The 23,348-nt window shown below is 43.2% G+C and overlaps 1 protein-coding gene across 4 annotated transcripts in view; it reads left to right on the top strand.

Moving 5' to 3' along the window:
• gbf1 (golgi brefeldin A resistant guanine nucleotide exchange factor 1) overlaps nt 1-23,348 on the top strand; it is an 88,216-nt gene that overhangs the window by 32,425 nt on the left and 32,443 nt on the right. For all 4 annotated transcript variants that reach the window (XM_086258180.1, XM_086258179.1, XM_086258178.1 and 1 more), the window contains exon 4: nt 19,128-19,259. In XM_086258180.1, the coding sequence (XP_086114306.1) occupies nt 19,128-19,259 (132 nt within the window). The remainder of the gene's footprint in view (nt 1-19,127; nt 19,260-23,348) is intronic.

Genomic DNA, 23,348 nt, shown 5'->3' with positions numbered 1-23,348 from the left:
TATAAAGCAGCAAACTATTTCTCCAGGCTAAATGATGATCCTCTAGATTTGTGACACGCCATTTCCTCTCCAGATTACGAGTCATCTGCTTTAGGGTACGTGTTTGAGAATTATACCACGGAGTCAGGTACTTCTGATTAGAGACCTTAGTTTTCACAGGAGCTACAGTATCCAGAGTCGTACGTAGTGAGGAGGTGAAATTATTAACAAGATAATCGACCTCTGTTGGAGCAGCGTTCAGATAGCTGCTCTGCTCTGTGTTGGTACAGGGCATTGAAGATGATAACAGTGGGTGGATTATATTCTTAAACTTAGTTACAGTGCTTTCAGAAAGACATCTACTTTGATAAAGTCTACTCTTCACCGCTGTGTAATCAATTATTGTAAAAGTAAATGTTATCAGGAAATGATCAGACAGGAGAGGGTTTTCAGGAAACACTGTTAAATGTTCAGGTTCGATGCCATATGTTAAAACAAGATCTAGAGTGTGATTAAAGTGGTGGGTGGGTTCTTTTACATTTTGAGAGAAACCAATTGACTCTAATAACAGATTAAATGCCATGTTGAGGCTGTCATTTTTAGCATCTACATGGATGTTAAAATCACCCACAATAATTATTTTATCTGAGCTGAGAACTAAATTAGATATAAAGTCTGAGAAATCAGACAGAAAGTCATACTAAAACATTTTTGACAGATTGCTGAGTGCCGTGTTCCACATAAAATCGGTTCGCGGCCATCAAGCACAACCAGAATTCATACATAAGGCGCGCTGTCAACTTTTGAGAAAATGAAAGGATTTTAGTCCGTGCTGCATCTCTGGGCTAACCACGCTAACGCCATGTTAGCGTGGTTAGCTCGTTAGCGTGGTTAGTTAGCTAACACGTTGACGGCGTCCAGCCCCACGCACGGGGCGATGTGCAGTAACTCGTTAACGGAGATTTGCCGTGTCCATCTTGTCGCTTCCTGCAGGTGAAGCGATGGGGGAGGAGGGGGAGCTGTGTTTAGTGAAGGAGGGGCGAGGCCGAGTAACGTTGCGTAAAGACAAAAGTGGACGAAAGAGAGGCAAACTTGCGGCTCCACAAGTATAATTATAACGTAACATAGACTATATCGATATAAAGGATATCGTCACATCTTATATCTCGTATAAAAAATATACCGATATTTTTTTAAAAACTCGATATATCGCCCAGCCCTATTTAAACGTGCAGGGTGGTTTCTGGGTGTTCTTCTGTTGGGAGGTTTTTGGTTCTTTGGCTGTGTGTGGTTCATATCTGTGCAGGCTGAAATCCAGAAATACTTGCAACCATCTAATCCACGATTGAAAAATGATGCTGTTCCGTGTAATTCCTCGAAGTCAAAGCCATCGAGCAGCTTTTTATTCCTCAACACTGATTTTTGAAGCAGTTTATTTGCAGTCACGTGCGCATCTATCATTGTCAGTGCAGATGCTGATAAATGCATAAAGATAATGCACTCTCTGGAACGCCTCTCATTTGCTCAGCTGCCTGGAATTACGCCACAGTATCTTTGAGGAAGCACTACTTGAGCTTGGTTTAGGATTACTGCGCTCTTGGCACACAGCCTCAGTGTTACTCTTCACCACTCCTTTAGAAAAATGTTTTATCCCTCCCCCACCCCGCTTTTACCTCTCAAGTTTGGTTAAATTATGTGCTGAAAGATGTTTTATGACAAACAGCAAGCCCTGGGGAAGTGCACTTTGTACATGGGTGGAAGTGGGCTGCAATGTGAACAGCAGTGAAGTGGCTCGTTTTTCTCCTCCTCTCTAACCACTCAGTCTGTCCTCACGTTGGCACTCACAGCAGACAAGGAAACGTGGATTTCATGGAAGCAGCAAAAGTCTGCTTTTATTTGAAATGATCAGCACATTTTCTTACTGAAAGTGAACTAACTGTAAAAACGATTGGCTGACATCTCTTCAGTATAATGGTAGACCGGTACTTCTTTGTGATGCCCCCGCACACCTGCGCTCTCTCAGGTGTGAGCCCCCCTGCTGTGTTTCTGCTCTGCAGCTCACGGAGGCCCAAAGGGGCATGGACTATGACGGGCAGTTCAGTGCCCCACTGTGGATCAACCTGACTGGGTTTAATGTCTCCCCACCATCCACAGTCCACAGTGTTGTTCATGTGTTGCCATGGACAGCTTACACGTTTCATCACTTTTTCAAAATGACGACTTATGGGCCCCCTTTGCCCTCGGTATAGATCACGGTCATGTAGAACTGAAATAGATGGCAGCACTGAGGAATAGATGAGTGGGTTGGATCATAAGCTTTAAGCTGAATGTCCAACGTGTTCATGAAGCCAGTGCACCAGTACAAACAGTCCCTGTACAAGCCCACCATGGTTTTCTGTTAAAATAGCACACAATTATACATACACTGGTTTAGTGTTTCCAGCTTTGATTGTATACCTGCCTCTATGACTGATAACTGTGGTGAACAGTAGTTGTAGCTGGCATCTGTTTATTGGCCTCATTCCTGCTCATTGTGTCACTGCATGTTACCACTGTGCTGCTGGTGTCTTTTGGAGCATTGGCACCTGTTGTTAGCTACCAAAGAACAAGCCTGCCACAGCTTATCTCTACAGTGTTTCATGCTGTAGTGTCAGTTTTTGGAGACTTTGCAACCCTTATGCAACCTTTACATCCCAGATTTTAATCAGATGTCGGTAACAGATAATCTAAATAAACTGCTATAAGGTGCAACACACCACAAACACATTGAAAGCCTGGTGATATTTATTCCCTGCAGGCCAGTTTATATAAAAGCACTGAATGAAGTGCTGCTTTGTCACAGGCGTTTGCATTTATTAATTCTGTAATGCAGGAAATGTATAAATGCTGTTATACTTGATTGTAATCTGCTGCTTAACTTTGCTGCTGGAATTACAGATAAGAGAACACAGGAGACACAGAAATACCTGTTGAGTCAATAAAATTCAATTCATTTTGATCTGTTGACCAACTAAAGGGATCTTCTTTAACAGCTTGGGGACGGTGACCTTTAGCGTTTAAATGTATGATGTCCAGCTCTCACTGTAGAAATCAACAGCAGCTCTGTGCGTGCAAGAAAAACTATTCACTGGACTTTACATGTTTATTTCAACACATTTTCTGTCTCAGTCCATCTGTTGTCTTCTTTCCAACATTGCTTTATTTTCTTGTCTTTTGTGTTTCTTAATGATTTTCAGTCTCCATTTTATCCCCTCATTATCTGATACTGTCTCTGATTGGGGATTGTTTGTTGCAGAAGAAGAGTCACGTGACTTTATAAGGATGGTTTTTAATGGAAGCAGAAAGCTTTTCTTAACAGACAAAGTTGGTAAGGACTGTGGTGAGACACGTTATTTCCAACTGGAAATTAAAGAATGGTAAATGGTAAATGGCCTGTATTTATATAGCGCTTTACTAGTCCCTAAGGACCCCAAAGCGCTTTACATATCCAGTCATCCACCCATTCACACACACATTCACACACTGGTGATGAAGCTACATTGTAGCCACAGCCACCCTGGGGCGCACTGACAGAGGCGAGGCTGCCGGACACTGGCGCCACCGGGCCCTCTGACCACCACCAGTAGGCAACGGGTGAAGTGTCTTGCCCAAGGACACAACGACCGAGACTGTCCAAGCCGGGGCTCGAACCGGCAACCTTCCGATTACAAGGCGAACTCCCAACTCTTGAGCCACGATCGCCCCCGAAATACATAATTTCCCCAAATATATTAGTGACATAACAAGTGTATAGATGTTTTCTGTCTTTTGTTTTTCTGTTTTTCCAATGTGTAACAGCGTGTAACACTTTGTAACAGTGTGTAATGGTGTGTAACGGTGTGTAACACTTTGTAACGGCGTGGGACAGCGTGTAGCACTTTGTAACAATGTGTAATGGCGTGTAACAGCGTGTGACAGCATGTAGAACTTTGTAACAGCGTGTAGCACTTTGTAACGGCATGTAGCACTTTGTAACGGCGTGTAGCACTTTGTAACGGCGTGTAGCACTTTGTAACGGCGTGTGACAGCGTGTAATTGCGTGTAGCACTATGTAACGGCGCGTGACAGCGTGTAGCACTTTGTAACAGTGTGTAATGGCGTGTAACAGCGTGTAGCACTTTGTAACAGCATGTAACAGCGTGTAGCACTCTGTAACAGCGTGTGACGGCGTGTAGCACTTTGTAACAGTGTGTAGCACTTTGTAGCAGCGCGTGACAGCGTGTAGCACTTTGTAACAGTGTGTAATTGCGTGTAGCACTATGTAACGGCGCGTGACAGCGTGTAGCACTTTGTAACAGTGTGTAATGGCGTGTAACAGCGTGTAGCACTTTGTAACAGCGTGTGACAGCGTGTAGCACTTTGTAACAGTGTATAATGGCGTGTAACAGCTTGTAACAGCGTGTAGCCCTTTGTAACAGCGTGTAACAGCGTGTAGCACTTTGTAACAGCGTGTAGCACTTTGTAACAACGTGTAACTGTGTGTAGCACTTTGTAACAGTGTGTAATGGCGTGTAACAGCGTGTAGCACTATGTAACAGCGTGTGACAGCGTGTAGCACTTTGTAAAAGTGTATAATGGCGTGTAACAGCTTGTAACAGCGTGTAGCCCTTTGTAACAGCGTGTAACAGCGTGTAGCCCTTTGTAACAGCTTGTAACAGCGTGTAGCCCTTTGTAACAGCGTGTAACAGCGTGTAGCCCTTTGTAACAGCGTGTAACAGCGTGTAGCACTTTGTAACAACGTGTAACTGTGTGTAGCACTTTGTAACAGCGTGTGACAGCGTGTAACAGCGTGTAGCACTCTGTAACAGCGTGTAGCACTTTGTAACAGCGTGTGACAGCGTGACAGCGTGTAACAGCGTGTAGCACTCTGTAACAGCGTGTAGCACTTTGTAACGGCGTGTGACAGCGTGTAGCACTTTGTAACAGTGTGTAATGGCGTGTAACAGCGTGTAGCACTTTGTAACAGTGTGTAATGGCGTGTAACAGCTTGTAACAGCGTGTAGCCCTTTGTAACAGCGTGTAACAGCGTGTAACAGCGTGTAGCACTTTGTAACAGCGTGTAGCACTTTGTAACAGCGTGTAGCACTTTGTAACAACGTGTAACTGTGTGTAGCACTTTGTAACAGCGTGTGACAGCGTGACAGCGTGTGACAGCGTGTAACAGCGTGTAGCACTCTGTAACAGCGTGTAGCACTTTGTAACGGCGTGTGACAGCGTGTAACACTTTGTAACAGCGTGTGACAGCATGTAGCACTTTGTAACGGTGTGTAACACTGTAATCCCAGGTGTGAAGCGCAGGGGTGAGGAGCTGAATGTAGGAGAGCTTTTTAAGTGTGTGGGTGCTGTATACCCTCACTATCCCCAACGATAATGAGATGGCAGAGATCAGCATGCAGAACTAAGTCAGTGATGTACTTTTGCTGTGTTTGGAAAGCGGCTGACACACTGGCTGCCAGGGAAACCCACACTGCTCCGTTGCCTGCTCAAAGCACTCTCCCCTTTAGCCCAGGGTAAACTGAAACAGCCAAGATTAGTATTCATCCCTCTTAATGCTGTAGCTTATAATATAGTCATTAGGTGACTGGAGACTAAGCCATCCCACCTAACTGCTGTGATTTATTAAACACACAGAGGATTTGCTGTCAATGCAGTGTGGACATAAAGCGAACGTCACGTCTAAGTACAGTGGTATCAGCTTATTAATGCTGATGAGCTGTGCTGTAAGTGGTTACATTCATACTGGGGGAGGGATGAAATGGGATGACTCTCAACTGAATCCTGCTTTCCTGCATTTAGTCCAAGTATCTGAGTTGCATCGCAACCAGCTAGCATGTAGGCTCCTGGTGTTTGTGTGTCAGTTTACCAGCCTGTATTTGTGCTCAGTGTGTAGTTATACTTGCACATCAAGTAAAAGTTATTTTGTTAGTGTAGGACGTGGTAGCTATTTGCATACTGGTGTTCTTTTTTCTTACTTATTTAACTGAGTGTTGTTTCTAAAGTCAGCACAGCAATCTTCTCAGGGTGCTTTGTGTTGTAAGAGAGAGTCAGACGTTCTTCTCTGGTACTTTTGGGAAAAACTGGGCTCAGGAATGGGCAGCACTCTGTCACAATGACTGGTGTGAGGCAAACGGAGCTGAGTACACACTTTCTGAATAGGCTTTGTGACATGTTCAAGCCGTGACACCCATCTAATTTTGTCAATATATCAATAACTATATTAACCAAATGTCATGTAACATGTGTGACAGTTGGTGTGTGTGGTATCACAGTGAGATGAATAATTATTCTTTGGCAGGGAAATGAGACAAACCCATCTCAGGTGTGATGTTTGAATTGTGGATGCATTTCCAGGTTGGAGAGTGGTTTTGATTTAGAAGATTTTCATGAGGAAATCTGAATATGACATGTTAGTATAGACAAGGCAGCAGCAAGGTGGAAACTGAAGGTATTATTATGGGATATTGGATGTTATAACCCCTCAGAGTAATAACTGTTTTTGGTGTGTTTCATTGGATAATAGGAGCCAAAAACAAGCTAAGAAACAAAGCTAGGCCCATGAGGCAAAACCAGTAACAATATGATACCCTCCTGGCAATAAGAAGGTAATGTGTCTGCTTTCCATCATAATGACCTTATGGGCTACTGTTTTAGTGTAGCAGGATTATACCAGATTATAATATTTAAATTAAGCCTGATTTAGGCTGCCAGCATTCTGCTTGGCTTAAAGCAATAATGTAAATATCAAATCAAATCAAATCAAAATTTATTTATATAGCACATATTAAAAACAACAGTGTTGACCATAGTGCTTCACAGTCAATAAAAACATGAGACAGTTAAAACAAACAATAGAAGAGGACAACAAACAATAGGTAACAACGCAACAAGCTAAAACAGCCAACTAGACAGAATCAAAAGCCAAAGTAAAAAAATAAGTTTTAAGACGTGATTTAAAAGACTGGATAGACTCGGCAGTGCGAATATGAACGGGGAGGTTATTCCAGAGTCTGGGTGCCACGGATGCAAAGGCCCGGTCGCCTCTCGACTTCATTCGAGTCCTAGGTTGTGCTAGGAGCCTATGGTTGGATGATCTAAGTGCCCTGTTGGGATTGTATGAATGGAGTAAATCAGAAAGATAACTGGGCGCTAAATTATATCTCGTTTATTGTTCTGACTTATTAAATATAACGTGTAGTGTGTGCTAGGTTTGGTGTAATGAGCTGCAAATTATAAAACTGCCTGTTTCTGTTTAATACTACATGAACAAGTTATTAAAGCAAACTTCAAGAAGTGTGACCATTACCAGGAAACACCTGTGGTACTTTCTGTGTAATTAGCAGGAATAAGGACTGTTTTTATTAGTACTGAAAGTATTATTAGCTACCAAACATAAGCACCTTTCTTCACCTTAGTGTTCAAGACATGTGGCCACAGATCTGACGATCAGATTACCAAATCCACCCGTGAAGCTTTCAGTTTACCGGTCAGTTTACGTTCCTACCATCACCTAAGGCCCGGTGCTCCGGGTGGTGAGGTCGGGGCAGCAGACATGAGTTTCCTTTGAAGAGTAGCTGGGCTCACTCCATCTCCTTAAAATTCTGTTGCTTACTTTTAAAATTACTAATAACACAGGACCAAGCTATCTTAAGGAAACTCTTAAACTCATATGCTCCTGCGAGGGCTTTAAGATCATCCTCACAGTTATTGTTGGTTCAGCCCAGATCTCGTTTGAAGTCTAGAGGTGATCGAGCGTTTGCTCTAGCTGCACCTGAGCTGTGGAACAATCTCCCGATTGGCATCCGGGCGTCTGATTCTATTCAATCTTTTAAATCACGGCTTAAAACACATCTGTTTGAACTTGCTTTTTCTACCAGTTAAATCCTGGCCTTGTTTGCAGTGAGTTATTCTATTAATTTTTCTGTTTGTCTTGCGTTGTCTATGTTCTCTATCACTGTGTTTGATGGTACAGCTTTACTTTGCTATAGCTATGTGCTATAGTTTACTCTTATTAGTGGTTTTTACCTGTGAACATAATTCCACACTTATATGACTCTGATGTTATAATGTTAATTGTTTTATTCTTTTATGTAAAGCACTTTGGCATGCCCTTGGCTTTTAAATGTGCTCTATAAATAAAGATTGTTGTTGTTGTTGTCCTACAGAGAGCCCAGCTTCTCTTGGAGAGTAGAGCTGCTGCTCCTCCACAAACTCCATCCTCCTTTAGGCATAGGTGTCACAGTTGCCCTGCCTTTGTCTTATGTCTTTAGACGTATGATTCACTTTAATCCCACTAAGTCTTTAAGTCTTTGTAGTGTTTTGTTTTTAATTGGTTCAGGTCAAACTGAATAGATTTAATTGAGTTTAGACATAAACACAGGTGTCTTAATTTTAGAATAGGTGCTGACAGCAGATCTAAAAATGGTTCTCTTAAATCAGTGCTGGGGAAGTCCAGGCCTCGAGGGCCGCTGTCCTGCAGCTTTCAGATGATGATCCAACACAGCTGATTTAAACGGCTAAATGACCTCCTCAACATGTCGTGAAGTTCTCCAGAGGCCTGCTAATGACCTCATCGTGTGATTCAGGTGTGTTGACCCAGGGTGAGATCTGAAACCTGCAGGACAGCGGCCCTCGAGGCCTGGACTTCCCTGCCCCTGTCTTTAGTGGTACTTGGTGATTGTGAAGAACTGCCTGTAAGGAGATTTTTACAATTCAATGGCAGTTTTTCAGGCGCTGCATCAGTTGTTAATAGCGGCTGTGCGTTGTCTCCAGTAGAGTGCGCCTGCAGTGTGATCGTGTGGGGGAGGGCGTAGTGTGTGAACACACTTGCACAGTGTGTGTGGTTTCTGGAATCTCTCCCGTTCCTTGGGAATGCCATTAATGGGGAGGTGAAGGAGAGCAGCAGGTGAAACAAATAAGGATGATAGCTACACACACACACACACACACACACACACACACACACACACACACACACACACACTTCAGTCTCTTTTTGGCTCATGCAGACTGGATGTTGGTGCCAGCTCTGTCACCACATATGAAAATGGTCACAATGGTGTTTGACACTAGGTTTGTTTGCTATTATATACAAAACAGTCTAATTCCACATGGATGTGTGTGTCTAAAGGCACATGTAGACTTGAGTATTTCCAGTGCAGCATCTTATTACTTATCAGCTGTTTGTTTTCTTATCCTCGTGCCTGCTGATATGTGGTGGACACGTCGACGTTCCCTGCATTTCCATTTTTCCTTAAATCAATCATCCTTCGACTCTGCACTCTTCGCTTCTGTATCGTGGATAACTGACACGATCCAGTCTGAGCCTGAAACCATGTATTAGTTTATCCTGCTGAATGACAGTCCACAGCCTTACTCTGTACTATTTCCAACCTCACACACTCCCGGCTCTATGCGCTCTCGCTCCTGCTGCCCACCTAAAGTTTGCCCCCCCCCCGTCCTGCATCATAACCAAGACACACGCTGACATTGGCAAGGATACATGGTTAAAAGATGGGATGGAAATTGCGCGTCTTGCTCTCCACTGTTTGTTTTTCTGGAAATAGAGGTGATAATATGAGCCCATCTTATCTGAAGGGCACCTCACTGTGATACTACAAGCAAACACTTATGCATCCAAATGAAATGGAGCCATTTGAATCAGGCGGCTGCATTTATGCTTTAAGAGCTGATAGGATATGTCAGCAGTGACATTTTACATGATGTTCAGTGTGGAGCAGAATATCTCGCACTTAACATCCCCATTAATACAGAACTGTTCGTATGTGCTCAGGTTTTAATTTGCTGTGATAAAACATCCGTTATCTATAATCACAGTGACCGTGACTAGTGCTCGTCCATCACAGAGGGGACAGCAGACTGTGAAACACATTAAGTGGACGCTGGGGCCCAGCCAGCTCCCTGCTGGAATAATGTAGTCATTGTGCAAAGTATGCACCATTGAAAATACATTTTACGTACAGGATAACAGGTGCAGAGCAGCACAGTGGCTGGCAAGCTGTGGCCTAGGCACGGTTTGGTAATAAAGTCATGCTGGCTGAATAATGCACCTGCTTCCTTTTTTATTAGCTCTGTTTTTCAGACTGGAAACAGAATTCTGCTGGCAGCAGTAGTAGCTGGACATCATCTACAGTTTTAGACAAACCACAGTTACGATACGTGCATCTCATATCTGAGGCCTTCTCACCTGACGATAATAATGATGGGATTGGGTCAGTGAATGATGCACTTACTTATGTGTAGATCTAAAACATATTCATTCATTTTTAATTAATATTAAAGACAAGTCTGTGGTGGATGCTTTCCACTGAAAACTCATTGTTACATTTGTTTGAAAAGCTGATCCAGCTTTGAGTTCTGCTCAGGCTTCAATGAACTGAAATGTTCATTTACTGAATACATTTATATTTGAACTAGGGCTGGGCGATATGGCCTAAGATCAGGGCTCTCAAAATTTCAAAATCCCTGGTAGCCCTTCGGGCAGGGACTCTTCAGTTTTTGGTAGCCCAAAATAAATGTAAGTAGCCCGAATAAAAAAGAGAGCAATTTTTTGATTGATGTTTTGTTTCCTTTACAATATTATACTTTAATGTATAATATTGTAAAGGAAACAAAACATTAATCAAAAAATTGTTGAAAAACAAATTACAACATTGTATAAAAATTACAATCATCAACTCAAATACTTGGTTCTAATTGAACAGAAATTTCTATGAACTTGTAAGAACTGTGTAGGACATGAATCAGTCTGTGTCAGATCCTGAATTTGAAATTTCCGCTGAAGTCACGGGTAAGAGACAAGTGGAACCAAGATCTAGGCCATTTGCATTTTGAAGTTTGCAAAGACTGCTAAATTTTGCCAGTGGTAGTTCACTCTTTGCAACATAGTACGCTGTTCTAAACAGATTTTTCAGGTTTATTTTTAGTATGTTATTTGCAATTGGTGTTTGTTCTGGGAAAGATATTGCAGACTGAGCAATAATGCATTTCTTGCATTTCTCATGGCTTCTAATGGGGCCTTTCTTAAAATGACTGGTCCCGGTAACAAAGGCGCTTGTCGACTCAGAAATCGAGAGAAAACCAACAACACACCCGGCAGAACATTATGTTATTTACACGGGTGCACATAAGTGATCCGCATGTGCGCATTCGCTGTCAAAATAAAAGAGGCGCACCAGGTAAGAAGTTGCAACGCGCGATTGCGTCTATATAAAAAGCACTGTTTTTGTCCGCTAGAGTGGGATTTTCACGGCACATTCTGCACCACATCTCTGTGCGTTCATCATTTGTTTGAAGCCAGCTCACCTCCTGCAACCACTTTTCTGAGAATACGCGCTTCTTTTGTGGTTCGGACTCCTTCTGACATTTCTTTGGAGCTGCAGGAACACCAAAGTAATTGCTTAAAGGAGCTTCTTCGACATCTTTAAGAGTTTTAAACAAATGTCTATCCTCCTCCAGAAAATCTTATGTATGCAAACAGGCGTTGCAACTTCATATCTTGTGCACGTTGTTTTTTTTTTTTTGACAGCGAATGCGCACCTGCGGACCACTTATGTGCAGCCCTGGTTATTTAGCTCGTCATATTGCAGCCACAGAAATTCTTTTGTCCATGAAACCATAAAGCTGCACTTTCTTTTTGCCTTATAGTCTGATTTGTCATAACTTTTCCGTTTTGTGGTAAGCTTTTCTTTGGCTGTCACTTCTTCACCCTGACCTGTCTTATTTGGCTCAGCAGAACTAAAATATAACGGTCAGCGATTCTCTGCGCGATCAACCTCTCATATGTTTAAGCTTGCTGCGGGAGATTTCACTTGTCATGTTTGCATAGTAAGCTAACGATTGATAAGACGATGTCAGAGGAATTGGTGCGCAAATTATCATCACTCACCAATCAGTACTGTCGCTCTCTATACACAGTTCGCACGATTGCAAAGTGAAAGCAAAAAACAAGCACAAATTCAAACACGATTTGAATATGTCACATATTGACAGTGGCTCACCGATGGCAATGACATAATTACCCAGCTACATTTCCGAAAGAATGCAAAAGCATTGACATATATTTTCCTTCCTACAATAGCCCGACGGGCAGGGCAGAGATAGATTTTGGTAGTACGACTGGAAAAATCGCTAGCCCCGGGACGTCGGGCTAGCGATTTTGCAAGCCCTGAAGATTCATATCGCGATATAATTTGAAGCATGTGCGATAACGATATCTATCACAGTATATTATTTTCTTCTGTATAACGTATTTTCCACACTATAAGGCACACTTAAAATCCTTTAATTTTCTCAAAAATCAAGAGTGTGCCTTATGTATGAATTCTGGTTGTGCTTACTGACCTCGAACAGATTTTGGCAGAAATCTGCTAAAAATGTTTTAGTACAGCTTTGGTAAGCAGCACTGCTTGATGGATCGTCAGAGCATTACGCTGCCGTAGTGAGGAGCTTCGCGGAGTAATCTGGGTCCAAAACTCTGTCAGCTTCAGGTTCCAAAGTCAAACGAACACTGAGAGTTAAAAACGGTCTAAATTATTTCATCTGTAATAAAATCATCAGTGTTGCTGCTTTATCGGGTGTAACAATTAAGTTTAACATCCATGAAAACAGAATTTATTAAATTTAACGGAGTTAGAAGTTAACAGGAAGTTAGATCGCTAGTTTACACCTAAACATTTCATAGCATGTTCTGACAGAGATTTCTGAAACTAATTCAAACGTACAGCTCTGCTGTCACTTCCAACATAAATGAAGACAGGAAACTAAACAGCAGTGACATTTGCAGGGTTATTGAAGTTGGACTACCTGGTATATAATGTTGTGCTACGTGATTGCTAGCGACACAGCTATGTTAGCATAACATTAGCACAGTGAAGCTGGAGGATGAAGCCAACTTTTTTTCCACTCATTAAAAGTTAACGTGAGGGATTCTGGTGGTCAGGGACAAATGCAATCGCATAGCAGGATGCTATACACGGGGCAAACTTCAGTCAGGAGAACAACTGAGATTATTCATCCACAATACGAGGTTAGTTATTAATATACTGCAACAACATGGGAACAGAACAGCTGCGAGAGAATTCAACATTAATGAATCAATGTTACAGAAGTGGAGGAAGCGCAGTTTTTGGCTTTCCCCATATTTCAACAGTGCTTCATCTCTTTGCTATGACTGTCGGCATAATTTGCAGATGATAATGGTTTTAGCCGCTGCGATGCTTTCGACCAAAACAGGCGCAGCTTGATGACGTGATTTACTCAGGAACAAATAAAATACTGAAAAAAGCCAAACAATAACATTTTAAGTTATCTAAGTGACTTATATATCATGTTTAACCTGAGTAGCGAAAGACGTCGGTGGGTTTGAAAACGATTTGTCGGGAGTCCGGTGTTCTCATGGCTCTAGTGAGCCTTGCTGTCGCTAACCGATCCGTACCGGAAACCCGATCAGTACCCCACATGCGCAAATCTTGCGTCACTTCCTCTCTTTGCCAACATTGTGACATTGAATATATTTGAATGATACGGTTAGCGCCCAGTTAGCTCCTAGCATTTCTCAGCAGCTCTGCCTCCTTTTCGACTACCGGGACATTTAAACAATGGATAATCCGTTTACAAACAAATTCATGCTTTTCTCCTCAACAGAGAGCGTCCCCCGATTGAACAAGAGCGCCGTAAAATAAGAAGAATGGCGCCGAATTACAGAGTTAATAATACTGACTTTGTAATATCTCACGTGTAGATTCATCAGCCAGATTAAGTGTTTACTGACAATTGACAGTGATAGCGCACATCATCATCACTATTCCAACAATCCTCTTCACAGACGAGTATAAACACACTCGACAATCAAATTTAACACACGTTTGTAATGACGCTAATTCAGTTTACAATAGGGTTCAGTCGCTCAGTCAGCAGGTGGCGGTATCCTCGTACACTGGGGAGTAAACTGCCATTAAACGAACAGAAGAAGAAGAAAACCCCTGCACATGCGCGGTACGGATCGGGTAGACCTAATTTGTACGGTCAGACTTTGCACATGCGCGGTACGGATCGGGTAGACCCAATTTGTACGGTCAGACTTTGCACATGCGCGGTAAGGATCAAGGAGTCCTGATCCGTAATTATCTTTTTGTTTTTGTCTACATTATATGGAAATGTTTCATTATTGGAAAAATTTTAAGGGATACTTGTTATTCTTAACAGCTTAACAGATACTCTGACCTCTAACTATCGTAAAACGCTTCGACCGGAAGTAGACACCTTTCGCACATGCGGGGTACCGATCGGGTTTCCGGCACAGATCGGGTAGTGAGCCTAGCCCCCGGCTAGCTATCGAGCTAGTGGGTAACAGATGTCTCCGAAAACGTCGGAGCGCTTTTGAAAATATGCAGTGTCTTGATAAACTGAGCAGATATTTGAGGTTTACACAGCTACATTCTTGCCTGAAAATATGTTAAACGTTTATTTTGTGACCCAGAAAGAATAATAAGAGTAACATTAAAACTAACTAGCTGCTGCCATTGTTGGAAACTGAGCTGGGCTGCGCTATGAATTCTGGGACACAGCTTCTTCCTCTTCGGGGTTTAACGGCAGCTGGCATCCTTGTACATGCAGTGCTGCCATCTTCTGTTTCAGTCCGTTATTACACTCTTAAATCCTGCTACTTATTCCTGCGTCTTTTGTGATCTTACAAAGCTTCAAACGAGGCGTCGACTATTAAATCAGTCGTCGACGAGTCTGATAGTCGACTAATCGTGGCAGCCCTAGTACATAATTCATCCAAATATCTCAACCCGTGTTTTTTATCATTGTGATGACATCTGTCCTCTGCTTGGTGTCACTCATGGTGAAAGGATTGCTCAAATAAAATGTGTACTTTTGAATTTCAGAGCCACATTTATGTCTGTCTCTCCCTGATGCAGACAACACTACCACCTTAACATGGAGCTACATGACTTGTAGTAAAATGTTACATTTAAAAACTCACCAGAAGTCATTTTCAAACAATTATAAGTTGTTCTTGTCATTTAAGAACCGTGCACATCATCACCAACAGCTACGTTCACCCCATTGCAGGGCTCCTTAGAAGGGACTGTTCAGGCCTCCATGGAGTGCCGCACAGAGGCTCTGGACTTTACACATAAGGATGTTGTGTTAAGTCTGGTACTGAACTATACGTTTTGTCCTCTCTGCCCCACAGAGTTGATTCTGTTCATGTGGATGTTTTCAGTTGCAGAAACGTCTCAGTGACCCACACAGCAGCTTTTTCCACACCTCCCCCTCCTCTCAGTGGCTTTAGTCACTATAGCAACCACATCCCACAGCTGTGTGGTGATGTCACACTTTCTCAGTCATCTAAAGCTCATCATGGCTGATCCTGTAGGTGTGTATGTAGGAGTATTCCTACACTAGCTTTAAAACAGAGTAGCACAGCTGTATTATAGTCCATACATCCAACAAACAGCATTCAAACCTTTGGTGACTGGCCAGGTGTCACAACCTTTACAAAATAATAGGTCATAAATACTTAAATTAATAAGGTTAGGGATATATATATATATTTGCCTTAGCATGAGGCGCCTCAGCACTGCAGTCACAGACCTTCTTACTCGTGTCACTGGTGGGTTATCAGTGTGTGGGTCCGGGCCACAGCGTCTGTGGCAGAGGGTGTTTCACCACTGCTGTTTGACCTGGCAGAGCTCCCACAGATACATGACTCACCGTCGGTCAGTTTAGTGATGATGACCGTTTATAACACAGGCTCTTATACACTTCCTTTCCATATAACACATTCTTAACATCTCTGTTCAGTAGAGCAGGGCGATATGACCAAAAAAATTTATCACCATATACATTTGAAAAGTTGTGATAACGATATAACTGAGGATATAATTGACACAAGACAAAATACTTTACAACTCCTCAACTTTATTAGTGCAAAAAAACCCGACATCAATGTATTTCCACTGAAACAAGCAGCTGTTTTATCTGCATTAAAGTTATATAAAAACGTAACAGTGCAAACTCCTCGCTGACAGTTTAACCAAAAGGCATTTCCAGTGGAAACTGGCCGACACATCCTCAGCATAACCATGTATAATATCCACAAAACTTAAAAAGAGCTTATACACACACAGTACGGTAACATTATGGTGAAGCACAGTACGTATCACTCTGCGAGGCTCCGCCTACGATAACCGTAATGCTCCGACAATCCATCAAGCGCTGCGGCTTCGTAGCTCAGCAAAGTCGTACTGAAACATCTGACAGATGTTCGAGCGCCGTGCACATAAAATCGTTCCGAGGTCAGTAAACACAACCAGAGTTCATACATAAGGCACACGGGATTATAAGGGGCTCTGTCGACTTTCAGAAAAATCAAAGGACCAGCCCTACTGTTCAGTTTTAATAAATATAGATGACATAGGCAAACCTCACAGCAGGCCTGTCAAACCTATGGCCCAATTATACAGTTATATCTGCCCTGCGAGATAATTTCATATGTCAATTATTAATGTCCCGTCAGTGTGTGGGAGCCGCGGGTTCAGCCCTGCTGAGAATCAGTGCAGGCAGGGGTGGGACTCGATTTCAATGGGCACACCATGTGGCCAATCACATGTAATGACAGACTGGGATCATACCATTATGTGAAAGAGTCAAAGGGGCAGACGTTCCAAAGACAGCAACGGTAGTGGTACAGGCCAGGTACACTGGGACACGGGGAGGTGGGTTTAAAGGCAAGCGTGTTGGGAAAACGTGAAGAGAGCAGCTTCTGACCGCAGTGATAACGGGATGAGCGCAGAATTTCTTAGGAGCTAAAATGAAAAAGATTAAATGTACAGTTATTGAACGTCCCGTAAAATAAACTACATGCAGAAGTGTGTGCATGTTACCACACAAAGTCATTAAGAAATAAACGACTACATGACAGAAAAGTTTCTACTTTACAAAGTTCTGTTTATTTACGACTACAGTGTAAAACCCCAAAAACCTTTTATGCTGTTTTCCAAATGTGTTCATGATAACTGAAGAGTCTTTGTTTGGCTGTCACAGCAGCTTTTTCTTTATCATGTAGAAGAACATTAAACAGACTGTGTCACAGGGATGTGGTGACCTCTGACCTCGGACTGACAGACTTGGCAAAGGAAAATGAGGAGCATGAAGTAGGCAGTGAAAGGATACTGCTGATCCATGAACGGGACAGTAAGTGCTGACTGTGCACTGAGGAGCAAAGGGAGAAAAACGCCACACTCTTGTTGTGTTTGTGGCCTCATTTATATCTGTTCTTCTAAATAGCAACAAATGTCTAAAATCAGCAGACGTCTGCAACGTTCTGGTTTATTTCCCACAGAGTCCAGTCAGCCCTGTAACTGCCTCTTAAAGGGATGCATGGAAGTTAGTGGGTCTCCATCATTAGAAGAACTCCATATTGTGCTTAGATCCTGCATTTTGGGATTGTAGAGCTCCACGACTCTGTTTGGAAAGCCTTACAAAGACACCACAATAAACAGAGGCCTGTTTGCTTTCTGCTTTTGTCCTTTTTGTCTGAACAGTGTCTTCAGCTCAGATTCATCTGCTGTAGTTGCTCCCTGTGCTCTAAGCTTTTCTGCTCCAGTGCCAATAGATGCGCATGTGTTAAAGACGGCCTCTGTTGCTCAGAGAGTTTGCCTCATCCTGATGTGCTCTCTGGGGGCAGAGGTTCACCCCCGGCTCTCTTCCCTTCCTTTGCGAGGGCCATTTGTGAAGGTAATGCACACATGGCTGGATCCTCTCCTACAGCTCTGAGCAGAGAGACGAGCTCCAGCAAGTCAAGGTAGATGGGATCAGGCTCATGGTGAATCATAATGGCTTCATTTCACAAACTGGTTTTCTTTTGGTCTCCAGTTAAGCTCAGCTCCAGTTGGACTTGTGTACAAGACAGACTGTATGCAGCAAACACAGCTCATAGAAGGCAACACGCACCTCTGACTGAAAACTCATTTCTTTATTGCAGTTTGGTCAGTGTCGTCCTGAGGTCAGTCTAAGCTTGGCTGCAGCTATAATTATTTATTTTCCTGGACTTCTCAAAGGCCACAGAGCGGCTGCATTCAGCCCTGTGTTTACTGATGGCCCTTTGGATCGTCTCAGATCTTCCTCTTAAACTACATGTGTTTGAATATAAAGTAATAAACCACTGCCACCCTCCTAGAAAGCTGATGGACACCTATCATAGTCTCTTACTAAAAGTGAGCACCGAGGCTTTGTGATTGCTTCTGCAGATATTTGTGAAAGAACTGCTCTCAGGACCAGGGATGGGATGGGTTTCCATAACTGCTACATCCAGGCCTTGCATCACCACGAGCAGTGCAAGCCACCAGACACAGTAGTGTGAAACAAGCCACCGCTGGACTGTAAAGCCGTGGAGACAAGTGCGAAATGATGCTTCTGACAGTGTGACGAGCAGCACCTGACTGCACTGTGCTGGTACGGTGTGCATTCTTGTAGTCGGCTCTTAGTTTCACCCTCGCTGCTGCAGCACACGGAGACAGCTCCCAACGCTGTGGGAAAAGCTTTCAGGCTCACAGAGTGGGTAGTGGTCCTTTGTAAATATGCTCTTAAATCATTATAGTGATTCATTTTATTTATTGTTCATCACTTTGATCATTATCTGTTGTGTTTACGTGTGTGATATAAAAAGCTAGAGTGTTGGTGACCCTGCGGTGCTCACAGACTGATCTGATTGTTGTTCTTTGGTCGGGTTTTGCAGATTGACCCTAAAAACACTGGTGGAGGTAAAAAATGAAGAAGAATAGATCAATAATAGGGAGTGTGGAGCCTCTTTACCCAAATGCTAACCTATTCTACTGTTAGCACACTTCTCTCCCTGCCTTAGCAGTGCCTGTATCGAAGATCTTGCACCCCCCTCGTCTTCCCCTCACCATTAAGTAAAACACAGGTCATGTTAATTCCTCATCGATTTATCGGCGCAGCTGTTTGCACGAACCATCATTTGGAGTCTGGGGAAAAACTGTTTGCTCCAGATCATGACAGTGATAAAACCTTTGCAGGGGACCGTGTGCCTGATTATGTGTGCCTGCATTGTTTTTCAGAGCTGTCAGATGTTGAACCCAATATTTTCCTGAGGCCTTTCCTAGAAGTCGTGCGCTCCGAGGACACCACTGGACCAATCACAGGCCTTGCTCTTACCTCTGTCAACAAGTTCCTGTCTCACGGCCTTATAGGTAAGAAAATCCTTACCTGTACATGAAAGCGACCTGGTTTCCAGATAGTAGTGGAGCGGCTTCATGTGAAGACTAAACATGCTGATGAATGTACTCGATTCTTAAACAAACCCAAAAACCTCATGCCCAGGATGAGAAAGCATCATTTCCCAGTTTAATCACATTTCCTTCAAATGGTGAGACTGGTGTGGGACCGGTTGTAGGTCTAATATTAATAACAGGAGGGTTCCTGGTAATTGTAAAGCTCTTTGGGTGCCTTGAAAAGCGCTATATAAATCAAATCCATTATTATTATTATTGTTGTTGTTATTATTATTATTATTATTATTATTATTATTATTATTATTATTATTATTGATAATAATAACAATAATAATAACAATAATAATAATAACAATAATAATAATAACAACAATAATAATAATAATAACAATAATAATAATAACAATAATAATAATAATAATAATAATAATTATTATTATTATTATTATTATTATTATTATTATTATTGAATAAATAGCAGAAAAACAGTTAAGCATGAGGTCAGCCTCGGGCGAGGGGGTCAGACGTGTGTGTGTGTGTGTAAGAGCCATTTAAACCATGAATTACATTCTGCAGATTGTGTGTCAGATGTTGTCATGTGTCTCACACAGTGTTGGGATAGTGGCTGACTGTAGTGTGCTAGCACCAGCAGCCTCTTTTTTCTAGGTGAAATCCAGGCCAGAACGTGGCTGTGGGGCCTGTGTCTGTGACTTGGTTCAGCAGATGAAGGAATACGAACACCTGGCTGAGGTGACTTTCTTTATGATACCAAGAAGAGCGGAAACCACCTTCAGGTGAAGTCCAGGAGCGCAGTCGGCCCAGGAACATGTTTCTGTTCTTCATAGCTGCTGCAGAATGAACCGAAGGTCGCTGCCATCGTTGGCCTCGTCAGGGAAATGTGGCCCAGTGTCTGCCAAGTGTGAAATGACGATGCATCACCAGGTGTTGGTGTGAGCAGCAGGGTCTGAGGCAGCGTGACGGTGCTGTCAAACGGCTGTAGGCACCCTGTTAGAGAGCTGCTGGGAAACTGTCTTGGTGCTCGCTCCTTTACATTGAAGATTTCTTGCGAAGGATGTGAATAAAACTGAGGAGCAGCTTCAGTCGGTGCAGAGCTGCACCCCATCTAGGCCAGCTAAGGAAAAACCTGAAACTTAGAAGCTGCATGTCATTAAGTTTCTGAGCAGGTAGAAGATAAATGGACTCAAACATGACCGTTCCAGTCACATACTGCCCCCTGCTGGCCACACAGACACCACAGAGTAAGGCTTTGGTGGATTTCTGTTTTCTGGATGCAAGTTTTCCTCACTGAGCGTTTGTAAAGCTGCCTGCAGTCACACAGGCCTGTCAAAGTGCAGAGAGAGAACAGCGTGGGTGTCACACAAATATGATACAAAAAGGTCAGCACACTGTCAGGCTACACTGGAATACAGTTTAATAGTGGAATAGTCTACAGACATCTCTGTGGAAATGACTGTCAGACGCACACATTTTAATTTTACTTAGAGAGCAGTGGCTCCTCTCTGTGGTCGGAGGGCTTCTGGCAGAGCGAGAGCAAACTAAGCCCGGTTGTTGACAGATATCCAGAAATGGGGTCTATTCGCTCTCATCTTATTGCTCATCTTTCCCCCTCTGCCCCTTCTTTATTTTCTCAGGGTCTCCTGTAGTCAGCAGTCCCACACTGTGCTGCTAGCAGCCGCGTGGTCACTGGACCTCACAGGGCTCAGCCGAGGCTTAGGCTGCAGGGACTGCCAGAAGAGACGAGCTTAGAGTACAGCTGAAGCCTGCCTGGGGCCGAGGCTGGAGTAAACTCTCATGTTCTTAATAAACTGCCTGCTGTAATGAAACAAAGTGTCACACAGGGCCATTTGCTGAATCTCACAGTCAGAGCATTAAAGAAAATGAGTGTAAATACAGTCAACTAGTTCTTTGGACGCATGCTCAGTGTGTGAAAAGCTGATTGTAGTTCAGCCCCCGCTCTGTGACGAGAACCACAGCTCATAGTTAGCAGAGCAGCATGGTGTGCTGTTAGGAAGATGACCAGGTGAACAAACTGCTCAGGAACAGAACGAGTATAAATCCAATAAAGTAAGTGTTCCCTGTGTGTGGTTTGTCATGCAGAGTGCAGCTCGAGCTCTTTTTGTGCGTCGCTGCCTCTGCGCCCACTCTGTTATGCCACAGAATGTGTGTGTTTCTGGACCACAGTTTGATAGACTCGACTTCATGTGGCAGCTGTTTCAGCCCCCTGTTGACTTTGCAGCCCCGCTACCCCCCCCCACACACACACACACTGAGCCTCTCCTTTCCTCAGTGTTATTTTAAACCCCCCCACCATAGCCCACCTTTGGACACCACTTGCCTCCGCTCTGTGCCAGAGGAAGGATTAGTGTTTTCTATCACTTCTGTCTCTCTGCTCGATCCCCATGTGGCTCCAGTTTCTCTGTGTGGGTGTTGGATGTTTCCAACACGACCTCCACGGTTGTTGTCGCCCTCGACTCTGGAGGGATGTCAGCATGACTCCATCTCCCTGGACTTTTCTGAAACCAGTTCTCAGCCTTAAACGAACCACCGACTCTTGTTCTCCACACCATCTGTCAAAGAGCAAATTCCCAAGAAGTGTCTTTAACTTTAATTACATATCATGTAGTAAACACATGTTCAGAGGGAAAGGTTGTGTCAGAGTGTTAATGTTGACAGGCTGCATTGTTGCCTCGCTGGGATAGTCCTAATCCCCCCCCTCCTGCTTATTAGTTAATGAATTGCTGCTCGTGAGGATGGTGGGAAAGAAAAACAAGATGGCTCAGCCACTCTGGTTTCAAAAACACTGGGGCTGTTGCTCTGACAGGAGTCGGTGGACGTAAGCTGTTTGTCCAAGCTTACGTTCAATAAAGGGCCACATCTGGTCTCTAGATCCACGGTTTGAAGCACGTTGTCGATGGATGCTGTTGGACATGTCTTCATAGTTGCTCATTGCCACCACGTGTTGGATATCATGGCTCACACTGTATTTATGTCACCGCTGAACATCTGGCAGTCACTGATTGGAGGAAAAATGCTCACTTTACGGTGCTCTGTGCTCAGTGTTGGGGAGTAACGGAATACATGTACCGCCGTTACGTATTTAGAATACAAAATATGAGTAACTGTATTCCGTTACAGTTACCGTTTAAAAAGGTGGTATTCAGAATACAGTTACTTTGTTGAAATAAATGGATTACACTGCGGTACTTTCCTGTTTCATTTTGTCGCGGGTCAGGACTGTTTGGGTTTTGTTTGACAGCTACGTTCTGTTGTTCCAGGCGGCAGCGTTACGGTTACGCTCTCTCTCTCTCTCTGCGACTGTGTGTTTCCTGGGTGAGAGAGCGCCTTTTCGTTGTTGTTGTGCTAAGCTAACAGGCAGAATGCTACAAGCATAGCTCTAAAGAATGTAGCATCATGGGCAGTGTAGTTGTAAGTAAGCTATTAAGACTCGACTGTACACCGTGTTCCTGTTTTCCTCAGAAAACAATAAGTTCCGTTGGAGCAGCCTTTCAACGCCTCTCTCTGTCTCTCGCAAGAAAAGTTGACCCACACAACAAAGTAAAGCTATTTTTCGGCTACGAGCCGACAGGGACCCCGCCGTATTAGTCAGAGGTCCCTTTACTACAGTTCGGAGTCGCGGACCTTCAGTAATAGTAATAAATCACACAGCAATAGTACATTCACGTTGTTGTAAAAAGCATGATAATATATTAAGTAAACCAAAGTATACAGAATACGTTACTGTCATTGAGTAACGTAACGGAATACGTTACAGAATACATTTTGGGGCATGTATTCTGTACTCTGTAATGGAATACATTTTAAAAGTAACCTTCCCAACACTGTCTGTGCTACATCATTTTATATGCTTGTGGTGTATGCCACATGTTCTGCAGCAGCAAAAATAATAGTTGATTATTAATGAAGGAAATCTCAAAACTGGCCGTCATACGTTTTGAGATGACTGAATCAAGTCTTCCTTTATTCAGCCAGCTGTGCGAAAGCTCAAGATGAAGACGATGTAGCATA

Source organism: Aulonocara sp. 'chitande type north' Nkhata Bay, linkage group LG13, assembly GCF_057382095.1.
Source record: "Aulonocara sp. 'chitande type north' Nkhata Bay isolate Kocher_YH1m ecotype deep benthic linkage group LG13, A_spYH_male_GT1.1, whole genome shotgun sequence".
Taxonomy (NCBI): domain Eukaryota; kingdom Metazoa; phylum Chordata; class Actinopteri; order Cichliformes; family Cichlidae; genus Aulonocara; species Aulonocara sp. 'chitande type north' Nkhata Bay.
Note: the sequence above shows the minus strand (reverse complement) of the source record. Positions and strands in the feature narration are given on the sequence as shown.